Genomic DNA, 12,899 nt, shown 5'->3' with positions numbered 1-12,899 from the left:
AACATTTTCAGTAGTTTGGCAAACCTTGTTTGGAATACAGAATCTCACAATGACAGAAATAGATAATACATTTTATCAAAGTGATTGCAATAGTTTTATTGAAAGTAGTGATTTTGAATCTGATGAAGAATTTTATAATGATCCTTTAAGTGATAAAGGGGAAGTTCAAATGTGTACCCAAAGGTTTAAAGATAATGTTTTTATTTATTTGATTCAAATTCAATTCATCAGAACTTTGATGCATTATAGTTGTAGTTTTGCTATTATTTTCTAAAAAACAAAAAAAAAAATTCACTGTAGTTGAAGATCCATCTGAAGAATTCCAAAGGGTGCGTGATTGTGTTGACTGCAAACGAGTCTTGGAGAAAGACATTATCAACCACCAAAAACTAGTCACTGAAACTAGAGTGAAGTTGATTGAAGACATGCATATCATCTGCAAAATTAATAAGGTAATTATATTTGTATACCTATACTAATATAATATACTAATACCTGTCCCACATGGTACATTTTTTACATTTTCCTTGAAATTATTAAACATTTGTACTGTATTGCAAAAGGGTATTTGAAGGAGGTAAAGTGCTTTTTACATATGTTTCATGAGCAATAGAACATGGTTTTTAGGATTTTGGAATTGTACAAAAACTAGAAATCTTTTATAGCGACACCGATTCTTGGCACGGTTGTCCATTTCACATGCTAGACTACTCGCACAATCTTCCAGTTAAATGTTACTGTAGGCAAATAATGCCATGCGTGTTTGCCAATGTTTTCTTTTATATTTATTATTGTTGTGTCATACACATCATTTTTCTTAATTTATTTTTCTATTTTTAATTGTTTTGTCTTGTTCAATCTATAGTAAGATATATAATAGCTGAATGTATTAAAAATAATACAAATGTACTCTTACATATGTAATATTTCAATGAATCCATCTTAAAAAGTATATATTGTCTCTTAAGTTGATATTTTGTAAGACCAAAAGAATCTACAATACATTTTTAATTATTTAAAAAAGAACTAAAAATCAATGCATCATTATAGAGATATCTTATCTGAATCATCCTTTGGCATAAGCCTTATTTTAAACTGTGAAGTTAAAAACATTTTAAATAAAGGACATATCCTAAAATATCTATAAATTGAGGTAATATATTAAAGGTTAAAATAAATTAACATAGCTACTAACACAAATATGAGAATTATAGTTAATATTATTGAAAAATGTGAAAACCATTTAAATAGTTTTATGAACTATATCATTAGAAAAATGGACACTTTATTGATAAAAATAGCAAAACAAAATAACATAAAGTATTAGATAAGTAGAAAAGGGATTTGGAAACTTAAATACTGTAAACAATGGCTGGTCTGCACCACCTCTTCCTGGACACAACCAATCCACCCACCATCCTAACAACCAGTCATCCAAAACAAAGCTTTGCTCCTTCTCCTAGCCTAGATGTTTGATCTCAACATCGACTTCTATTTTTTCTTAAATGTATTGTAATTACAATCATAAGAAGACAAATAAAGTTGAAAATATTTGAATCTGGCAGCAATTCTACCGAATTCAGAATAGCACCGCCATCTTGAAGCTCTGAACGATCTTTTGTGACTGCATATTTTACTGATGAAAATTAATAGCTTGCTTTTTGGTTTAACAAAGCAAATGAACAATATTGAAACGATACATAACATAAAAATATTTATATAAAAACCATTTGTATATAAAAAATAACTATTTACTCAAAAAGAGGATATTACAATATACATCTTCAATCAGCTGATCTACTTGATCACCTGACATCGAAATAATAGCTGACTAAGGCTGTAACTCTACCCCACCAGTTTGCAAACAATCCTAGTAAACTTATACTATACAATAAACAAAACAAAGGATTAACAACAGTCCTCATAAACCCTGTTACAAACTAAAAGTAAAGCAAAACAAGAGTAAAATCAAACTTTCTATATACAGTTGTCCCGATTTTTATCGTTCCCTTCCTATCCATGGGGTTTGAATTCTCCTCGCTTTTTCCCTCTCCATTTTTCTCTGCGTGACATGATTATTGCGTATCTTACAAGAGGTCAATCATGGTCACCCACTTGTACCCCTTCCATGTAAATGTGTCAGTTAGTAAATCTTTGGGTAGTGCATAGATTAACTTAGTGCGTAAATTAACCTCGCAGCCTCCTACAACCTCCGATATAGTCTCTGGGATTCTGCGGTGATTTGTCTTACCTTGATGATACACTAGGGTGTCTTCTCGTTGTTCGTCTTCCAAAAGGGTTTCCACCATCAGTTTGCAACGGACGGATTTCCTATCCATTCCTATCTATTCATTATGCCATAGCCACTTGCCTTTCTCCAGTTAATCTACTTCTCCCCTATTCACTATATATAATTTTGGTCAATCCAGTGGTTTTCGTCTTCCAAATAATTTATCTCTTGTCCTTAAATATTTCCTCTGTTTCCTGGTCTTTCTTCTGCCGAACTCTCGTTATTCAACAATTCTTCCTTATCATCTTCCACTTCATCTGTTCTGTTCCTCTCTAGGCGTCCATTATCATTTTCCATGCCGGTTCCCCATTTTCTTTCCCCGGTTTATGTAGTACCTCCATGTTATATTATGCTAGGAGCTCCTTCCAGCGTGTAATTCTGGCTGATGATTTCTTCACTTTTTCCACCTGTCAGTATGTACCTTGAACCTTCTGCCGAACACATATGGTCTAAAGTGATCGACGGCCCATACTATTCCCAGGAGTTCTTGCTCCATTGCACTGTATCTACTTTCCATCTCCATAAGGCGCCTGCTGGCATATGCCACTGGGCGCTCTCCCCCCATCACCCTCCTGAGACAACATGGCTCCTAGCACATACTCACTCGCATCTGTGGTTATTGTGATTTGCCGATGAAAATCTGGAAAAGCGAGTACAGGCTCTTTCTACAACCTCTTCATGCGCCATCTGATATTTTCTTCCACCATTAAGGTGATGATCATCTTCCTGCCTTTCTTGAGTAGGTTGTTGAGTGGAACAAGATACTCCGCCATTTCTGGTACAAAGCTCCTGTAATAATTTAGAGTACCCAACATCCTCCAAATTCCTTTTGTCACTAGGTATTGCCATTTTCTGTATAGCTGCAACTTTATCCATGTCAATTTTAACTCCCTCCCTAGAAATCCTGTGACCCAAAAATTTTATTTGCTTCTGCCCCAGCACCGACTTTTCCCCCTGACAATTTGAGCCCAAAATGTCTGATTCTCTGGAACATGCTATTTAGGTGTCGCATGTGTTCAACCTCATTCTTACTGAACACAAGGAAGTCATCCATATAGATTCGTCAATTCCTCTCAGGAACTGGTCTCTAAGGCGTTGAATAATTATAGCAGGACTGAAATAAAAAGAATTTTAATAGTTTTAACTAATTTCATATATAAAAGATAGCTTGGGTTCAAATTAAATAGATAATATAATTTTATTTAAATTTTATAACATAAAATTGATAACATAAATTTTAATTTTAATAACTAGACTCTTTTCTCATGGCGGGTTACTAGGCAATCAGAAACAGACGACACTTTACTACTAATAACACTTAAACTTAATTAATAGCTATTTTAAAATTGCAATAAATTCCAGTTAGAAACAAAACTAACCAATTTCACAATCTTCTTGTCTATGATGCTATGTCCAACTCTTAACAAAAGCTTCCAGTCCTTCCCGCTTCTAGCCGACCGACGTTCTCTCACCAGGCCAGCCAAATCAAGAGTACTCTTCTCTTGTATCTTCAATGTACACTGGTCGATCCAAAAATAATCGATTGTAGTACAATCGCTCTGCTTTATTTGCTATGATTGACGATGTAAATAGTTTATTGATAATTGTGATGTTCTTCTATTTCTTTTTTGATTATTCTTTTTCTATAATTATTGTATAGAAACAACAAAAGTTGAAAAATTTCAATCTATCTCAACACAAACAATTCAACGAACACTTCGGAAGAACGCACACAGCCATCTTCCTTGTTTTGAACAGCATAATTATTAGATTAATTTTTATTAATATATTCTTGTTTGAGAGTGGTTTAGTTTATTTAAAAACAACTTCAATCCTTTTTTATGTCCAGAACTGTGCTCCGTTTTTTGATAAGTATCTATTCACATGTAGTCATCCTTGTAGTTGGAGATGAAGTAAAGTCACCCTCATAATTAATCTAACAAATTTAACTTTTCAGTCCTTGATGAGTTTAAGTGTTGGAACATTTCTTTAGCCTACCCACTGTTAGCTTAATTTAAATGTTTTCCACCACATTTTGATGTACATATTCTTTAATTTATCTTGATTTTAGGGTGGTACCATACATTGTCCTTTATATAAACTTTGCTGATTTATTTATCTTCTGTTTTTATTTCTCATACTGTCTTTTTTGTTCTCCATGTTTAATCCCTAATGAATTTAGCCATCACTCATCACTTTTCACATCATTACACTGTTCATATTATATTACTTGTATGAGTAGTACTGTTCACATTGTAAGAGAAATCAATCTGTTAACATGCTTCATATTTAACTGAATGTTTTCACTAACGTCTAGCCTAGTCACCATTCCATTTATGTAATTGTGATTTCATGAGTATATAAACTCGGCCTTAAATTATTATTAAAAAATTTATATCTCAGAATCTTAGGAAACGCGAGATCAATCTTTCTGTAATGTCTTATCTTACATTGTATTTAGTTAAGATGCTTTAAATGTATTATTTCCCTTTTATTTTTATAATTTATTTATCTAAGAAAAGTATGTGCTTATGTGTATTGATATATATTTATCTAATTCTGCATTCCCTCAGAAACAGGCTCGCAGAGTTTATGAAATTTTAAAACTAAAATACCTGAATAGGCTGAATGAACAGGAGTTCACTAATTATAGAGTTGAGATTAAAAGGAGGTTGAATCAGCCTTATCAAGTAAGTATTGAAATTTAACTTAAATGAAATTTGTTGAATTTAATTTTTTTTTCTGCAACAAAATATAATACAGTAAGGTTAGTGGTAGATGATTTTATGAACATTCTTATTTTTGTCGTATTTTTACTAATAGTTCTTATACTAATCAATTTCAAATAACTAGAAATTAAAACTTTTTTCACAAAGTTTTTTGAGTTGATCAGGTATATTGAAATCACCATTTTATTTTTCTTCTCTCAACTTAATGCCAACACTTACCAACCTGTAGCCTAACAATTGTATTTTGGTTGTCTTCAGTTATTATTAGAAAAATAAAACACTGCTGTAGATTCTTGGTAGGTCGACTTAACAGTTGTTATCAAATCTCCTGGCACATCCTTGGCTACTAGTGTATTCCAGATTTCTTTTCTAGGGATTAATTGAATACTACCTTCAGACCAATTAATGCTATATATAGATTTTTGTCCCTGTCCCATATTTTTTTTTTTATCCCCATATGTTCAGACACCCATTCAACCCGCACCTTGTTGGCTAAGGAAAGAGAGTTCAGATTAGTCTTACACTCTTCCACCAATTTGGGGCGGGTTATATAATTACTGAGTGCATAAATGGCTGCCTATCAGTGAAAATTGTAATGAACCTATCCCTCGTACTCTCTTTTATTAAGTTATGGGCACAGACATTAATTGCGAACACCTCAGACTGAAAGACCGTGATGTACCTTCCTAACAATATGGAGATGCCTTCATTAGGTTTACCCATCCTCCATATTCCTGCTCCGGAACCTTGTTCCATTAAGGATCCATCTGTATAGCAATTCACCCCATTAAACGGTTTGTATGGAATAGCCCCTTTGATCTTTGCACTACAATTAATGTTTCTACATTTCTTTATCTGAAGATCAGGATGCTCAGCCTCCACCTAATCTTCATTGATATTCCTGATCAAGCTGTCATGTCCTTCATTAGTTAAAGACTTGGAGTTTGAGATTCAATCACTGCAGGAGGAGTGGTGCTTATAGCACCAGTCATCATAAAGCATACCAGTCTTTAGAGTTTCCCAAGCCAAGCTTGAGATTTGCTAGCCATAGCCTTATGCCACCATACGATAGCAGCATATAAGACAATGGATCTTATATGCCATATACAGATAATGTGCTGCTATGATAGAGAACTTTAAAAAAAAAAACTATTGAATATAATCACAAAAGAGAGTACATCCGCACAGACTAAGAGTTGGACTAAGACTAATTTCTTATTCTAACAAAAGTACAGCAAGGGAGACCAGTCTAGGAGGGGATATTCCTGGTATGCTTAGCTAAGAGGACTTTTGTCTAGGAAAGATTATTGTCTCCTTTATCTTACAACCAATAGATTACTTTTGGTTAAGGCCCTAGGATTTGCCTATAGTTCCTTTACATGTCTAGAGATACCTCAGTACTTTCATGCTGATCGTTTCAACATGGTGGTCCCACTTCAATTTATAATTGTTAAACCTCACTGCAGAAATCTAATCGTTCACTGTTAAGATACAATGGTCTAATCACAATGCTCCGTCTGTTAATGAAGACATAAGACTAACCTTTTGAGTGTTGATGCCAAGGCCATATTCCTGACACCATCCGTTCATAAGGTGCGCTGATGCCTGAAATAATCCAGATAGTCTCTGAAAATTTGTCTCCTATCAACACAGCAGTATCACCATATCCCTGCATATAAAAGCCTACAGCATTCAATTTTGTCAGCAAGATGTCAACCACCAAGCACCACAGGAGATAATACACTGCCTTGCGAACAGCCACCAATAGGTTTCATCCACATTTTGGTGTGACCCAGGCTTTATGATTCCAGGTTCTTATGGCTTTATGATGGTATTCCCTCAGCTAGTTACCAAAATCCTCCCATGAGCTTTTCTTGGCCTGGAGTGTGGCTACCTTATATTCATTCCTAACTATTCAATAAACACAAAGCTTTTCTTTGCTCCTATCTTAAAGGTATGCTTTCCAGGTAAGCTTCTTCCGTGCAACTAGCGGATCGTTAGCAGGAGGTCCCTTGTCTACCAATCAGTCCACTTTCCCTCTCTAGATACTCTTCTCTTGCCACATATTGTATTAGCTACTTCCAGGATACTTGTCTTTAATGACTTCTATATCTTTTCCACATCTTCATGAAATATTGTTGCTCTTAATTTGTCTTGTAAGCTCTCCATATAAAGGGTCCTTTAGTACACACCTTTAGCAAAATTACCCCTCTTGGTTCTCCAGCAGAAATTAGGGAGTGGTAATTAATAATAAATACATTAATTTTATTTCCCTACTTTATTTATTCCCTATTTTATTTCTTCTTCACTTCACTTATGCCGATAATTTCTGTTTGGTATGTCTTTATTTTCTCCACCAACTTGACCGCTTTTCCAGTTAAAGTCTTTAATTTCCACTTTCTAATTCATAAATCCATAGTTAGTCAAGTCTACATCCAAGGCTTATGAAATTTCTTTGAATCTTTTGCTACCCAGATGGGTGATTAGCACAGTGCTGAATTACTATCTAGGTCATGCCCTCCATAGTAATAAAATAAATTTTTTAAAATGTAAATTATTTAATGCATGTAGACATTTCTTAAATTTAATTTTTTGAAATGGAATTAGCTGAAACTGTTTTTATTTTATTTTTCCTTTCTAGACAGATAACACGGTTAATTATAGGATGTTAAATAAAGTCACTGGGGAAGAGGCTTTACTTAAATTTCAAATATTTCATAAATGTGCTTATGTTACCATTGCAAGCAAGGGGTTCGATTCCCACCTGGGGCAGTTAAACATTTATTTTTGGCGGTCCCGAAGAATGAATCTTGACACTCCCACCTTGGTTGGTATGCGGCGGCAACCTAGGTAGCCGTCAGGGGTTGGCAAAAATGACCCACAGGCCCACTTGCCGGACTTGTTCCCCCCATCAAATACCAGTACCATTGCAAGCAATATCTTTCTTTTGAGGTTATTTTTTCTTTGTATTATCTCTTGTTAGGTCTGTGAAATTATTTTAGTTTCTCTTTTTTTATTTATTTTTAAAAATTTGATATTTTTTTCTACTATTCTATTTTGATATATGGTTAATGTAAAATGTGCATTATTATTTTAGAAGCAAATGAAGCTTGTTTCTAAGTGTAAGAGTGGGATGACCCTTCAAGAAGTTCATGACAACATTATCAGTGATGAAGACCGTAAAGCTAGATTAGATCTAATGTTCTTGGAAACCATTGATCAGTATTCATCTGTTATTTCCCGATTGCAGAACATAGGAAGTAATGCATAAGTTATTTGCTTCAAGTTTCAAATTTCAGACTAAAGCTGTTACCCTAGTCAACACATTAAAAAAAACTGATCATTAAAAATATAACAGCTGAACTGATGTTACCAAGATTGCTTATTGGTGTAACTTCCCTCTTATTGTAAACACCAGCTTAATAGTTTGTTGATAACCTGTTTGAACATTTTGTTATTAATGTTTAGGTATTTATTTATTAATTCATGATATAATATTGTATTTCCAAGTTTATCTGAAACTGTTACGTATCAAATATAACCATAAGCTTTTAATTAAATTTACCTCTTTCATTTGATTTTGAACTTTTTTAAAGCATGTGTAACTTTCCATTTCTATTTTAAACTATTTCATACATTTTACAAATTTTGTAAATTCCTATCCTCTACATTTGAGAAAGAAGTATGTATATTTATCTCACTGATAAATTTTCAAAGCTAAGCCTTATTTTGCCTATTCATCTCTTTATTCAGTTTGCCTGTTCCCCAAGAGTGTATTCTAGACCCATCCTCTTCATAGTTTACATGGATAATACATGTGTGCTATTAGTGAATAATGAACTATTTATTGCATTTTTAATCACAGCCTTTAATAATGATGTAAAAGCTGTAAAATAAAAAAATCCTGGTTGACAGATCTGCTATCTAACACTTCATCTGGACTAGTGACTAACTTGGAATCTACAAACTGAATGAACAGGGAATCGTGCATCATTTCTACCTACCTCAGCATCTACTTGACAAAAGCTATGAGTTCATAATTCATTTAAAAATGGTCAACTTCATTATTATTATCAAAAACCTATTATTTGAACAGAGGGGCTGAGGTGGTTACTAAACCATTAAATTCTTCTGTTGCTAATCCTCACAATCCAAAATTATTTGTAAAATATATAATGGGAGAATCATAGATATTTTATTAAGCCCTTAATAAAACTGTCTGTTATGGCCTTATTTTCCTATATGTTGTAGATTAGTTCAAAACTAGATTTCTAATCCTTCATTGTTAACTCGATACCCACACCACTATTTTTAGCCTTTCCAGTTGACCTTCTATAATCATGTGTGGCCTCTGAATCTTACACAACTGTCATTGGAGTAGTATCAAGATTTAGTTTCTTCATTAAATATTTCTGAATCATATTAAGCAAACTGTTCATTTTTAATTATATTTTTATAATGCTGTTATAAATTTCAATAAATAAAAATAAAAGTTTCATAAGAAGTCTTTGTTGTTAATTAAATATGAAGCAAAAAACAACTTCCAATTACATTATTTTCATTTACTGCTACGTACACCAAAGTTAACGTTTTGGGGAGGTATTTTATCTTAAGAACACTTCCCCTATAAACCATGTAAATAGATCAATTATGGTTCCTATAAATTTATAAATTATATTTATAAAATTTAAATCAGCTATTATATTTATCTAGTAGTACCTATAAAGTGACAGCATAATACATATGTAATAGTTAATTTATATTTTATAAATATAGTTAAAAAATGTATAGGTATAATATTTAATGTATTTGTTTTAAAAATGTATCATGATGGGGAATATATCTCCAAAATATAAACATGGATATAGACGTGAATAAAAATAAATAAATTAGAAGTTGTTTTTTGCTCAATATTAATTAAAAATAAAAGATTTAGATGGCTCCAGAAATATTATTCTTATGTTATCCTATAAGTAGGAAATACATATATACTTCTATTTTATATTAGAAATAATTTCTACTGTGTATCCTGGTATTCAGATAATAATTATTCCTTTAAAATATCCTTGAAAGACAAGCTATGTTTTACTTGATGCAAACCTAAATGTTTGTTCTAAAACTTTATAATCCTACATATTCTAATATTGAAAGAATAGTTATTGCTAAATTGAGCAGATATTTAATTCCAAATTAAATATATACCTTTGTATGTTTTTACTACATTAATTGCTTGAATATATTTTTTTTGTTACTAGTATATAGTTATGAATTTGTTATTATTTTTATAACAACTTTTATCTATTTAAATAATAAGTGTTTTTGTTTTGTTTATTACAACGTTAAACAATTTCATTAACTAAATCTTGTTCCTTTTAATTGAATTTAGTTCTATAAAAAATGTATCAGAATTCCAATATATTAGTTTACTTATAATATCATTATGAGTAATTTTTAAAAAATCAAGAATTATTGATTGATTTATAATCAACAGTTTCTTTTTCTTTTTCTCGGACACCAGTAAGCACATTATCCAACCTACAAAAAAACTAGTGCTCCTACCTTATAAGGCCTTGATTACAAAAGTCAAAGACCTATTGTTGGTCTATACATCTATTAAATGAGCATAAATTAACAGCTGTGAAGCTGTAATTATTTCAACAATTACTAATAATGCAAAATCAAATGATGGCAGATTGCTGACCCTTCTCATTTTTCGACCCCAAGTGTATTGTACCATATTAATTACTAAACATTTACTCTTGTAACTTAGCTGAATTTAATGAAGTAAAAAAACACATTATTCAATATTTTGAAGGTACTGTTTCTAAAAATTAGTTATAGCTTTAGTAATAATTTAGAACATGGTTTCTTAGTTACTATATTTTACTTATTTATTTTTAATAAATAATTCCAAAATTATACTTATCTTGTTACTTATTTTCCTGTGTTTATTGCTGTTTTTAAAAATTTTGATTGTATGACTAACATTAACTAATGTTAGTACCTTATATTTATTTAATATTAATCTAGGGATGGTTGGAGAGTAATATAATATATATAAATATAATATAGTAATAATATACAATCTAAATATAATATATTAATAATATTGAGTTTAAATAACCTATTTCCTCATTGTTAATATGAGTAAGTTGCATCTTCTATGTTCTCATAAACAAAAATAGCTCCTTAACAGTATATGTTCAAAATATCAGTTGATTATTTTAAATGTTTTTGATACATCAAAATGTTAGGTATCTTTATAATTAATTCTTGAAGTCTTGAGCTTGATTAGTATTGGCATGGATCATTCTGTTTATTATCAAAGAACTAGAATATTACATAAAGTAGTGATGCACTTTTTTTCAACTGTTGACACTAAAAGCTGCTGTATTTATGCATACAATAATTGGGAACTACTTTGTAGTACATTTTTATGGAGCTTCAATTTGAACTCTATGAGCTCTTTATGTTTAATGGTTCTGCGGGTATAAATAAAAAAAAACTTTTTTTCTTTGTAATATGAAATATGGATATTGCAATACTTACAATGATAATCATCATAAACTAATTTATGGTGCATTTAATTAGCTGCAATTTGAGTGCTAATAGACTACTAAACATCTTTTAGTTCCTGAGAAATTTAATATTTATTAAGATATAACTCATTTTAAATGATGCATCATTCTTCCTTTCCTACACATTTATAACTTCTCCCTTCAATGTCGACATGATTCATACCTTGGTCCATGGCCATTATTCCATAAAGGATGTGTAAATAGGGGAAGATTCCTCCCTCTAAGAAGCATTCCCAATCCTGACCAATGTAGATAGTGTATATTGTAAACAGATGTTTAATAAATAATTTTGTTTAAAATATATATATTGTATTTAAATGTTAAAAGTAGGTAGTTATAAGATATTAAATTTAATTTATTTTACAAAAGAAACTTTTTTACAAATATTAGATTAATGTTAGCTGGTCTGGTCCAAGTTGGAACTGTCTACCTTTTGTCAGATAGGCAGTCCGAATAACAGTTGAGTTGCACCTTCAACATGCCTTTTAGGAAGTCCATCTTCTGGGTTCGCTCCACCTGGCCACATATTTCCATCATTCCCTCTGCCTGTTGTATAATAATAACAGGAGTTTCTCCACAAACTCACCTTTCGATTGGCCCCGGGCTTAGCGCTCTTTAAGTAAATAGAAAAATCTCCTTCTAGGGTCCATCTGCCGCCACTATATAGTTTCTTGAGTCATATTTTCAGCGTCTCCCAGGAGATAGTCAGGTGGCCCTGTACGGTGTTCAAAAGTCGCCGTGAGATACGACAAATTAGGGAGGCCTCGAGCAATCTTACATCTGACTCCAGCAACTTGTCTGTTGGCTATTAAACTTTTAATCTGATTACTGCCTTTGATAAAATGTTCGAGGTCGATGGAATTTTGAAGGGAGAAGTTATAAATCTTCCTTCAAAATTCCATTTTTGCCAAAGCCTGGAAGAAAATCTTCATCTGGCCAATATTCATTCTATCTACTTTGTCCAAACCACTTAAAAGATTAGTCCACTCCCAACTTAATAATTTTCTTGAGCAAAAAACTCCTTTTAACCCTTTCCACTTCAGTTTTTGCTCCCAACATTCCACACAATCTGCTTTACTCAAAATTTCAAAAGACAATCTATTTCAATACTAGTTATTTTCGATTTTTTGAAAGCCTTTGACTTGTTAACCATAAGATGCTCAACAAATTTCAAAACCTCATATCAAACAGCATCCTGCAGTGGTTCCTCTTGTCCCATCGTTCCCAAACAAATCTCCTTCCTCTCTACTTCTTCTGACACAAGGTGTTCCTCAGGGGTAACCACTTCTACCAACCCTTTTC

The 12,899-nt window shown here is 32.1% G+C and overlaps 1 protein-coding gene across 1 annotated transcript; it reads left to right on the top strand.

Annotated features, from left to right (window-relative positions):
* Positions 1 to 300: 300 nt before the first annotated feature.
* LOC106684814 (histone acetyltransferase type B catalytic subunit) lies at positions 301 to 10,940 on the top strand (the record flags this gene model as incomplete). Its single annotated transcript, XM_014427098.3, is given in 3 exon segments — positions 301 to 452; positions 4,864 to 4,980; positions 8,117 to 10,940. Coding segments are annotated over 3 exon segments (443 nt in total), but the record flags the coding sequence as incomplete, so codon positions are not given.
* Between the last annotated feature and the right edge of the window lie 1,959 nt (positions 10,941 to 12,899).

The sequence above is a fragment of the Halyomorpha halys genome, unplaced genomic scaffold, assembly GCF_000696795.3.
Source record: "Halyomorpha halys isolate HHAL.00 unplaced genomic scaffold, Hhal_1.1 Scaffold622.1, whole genome shotgun sequence".
Lineage (NCBI taxonomy): Eukaryota > Metazoa > Arthropoda > Insecta > Hemiptera > Pentatomidae > Halyomorpha > Halyomorpha halys.
The sequence above is the reverse complement of the archived record's forward strand: the minus strand, read 5'-3'. Positions and strand labels throughout refer to the sequence as shown.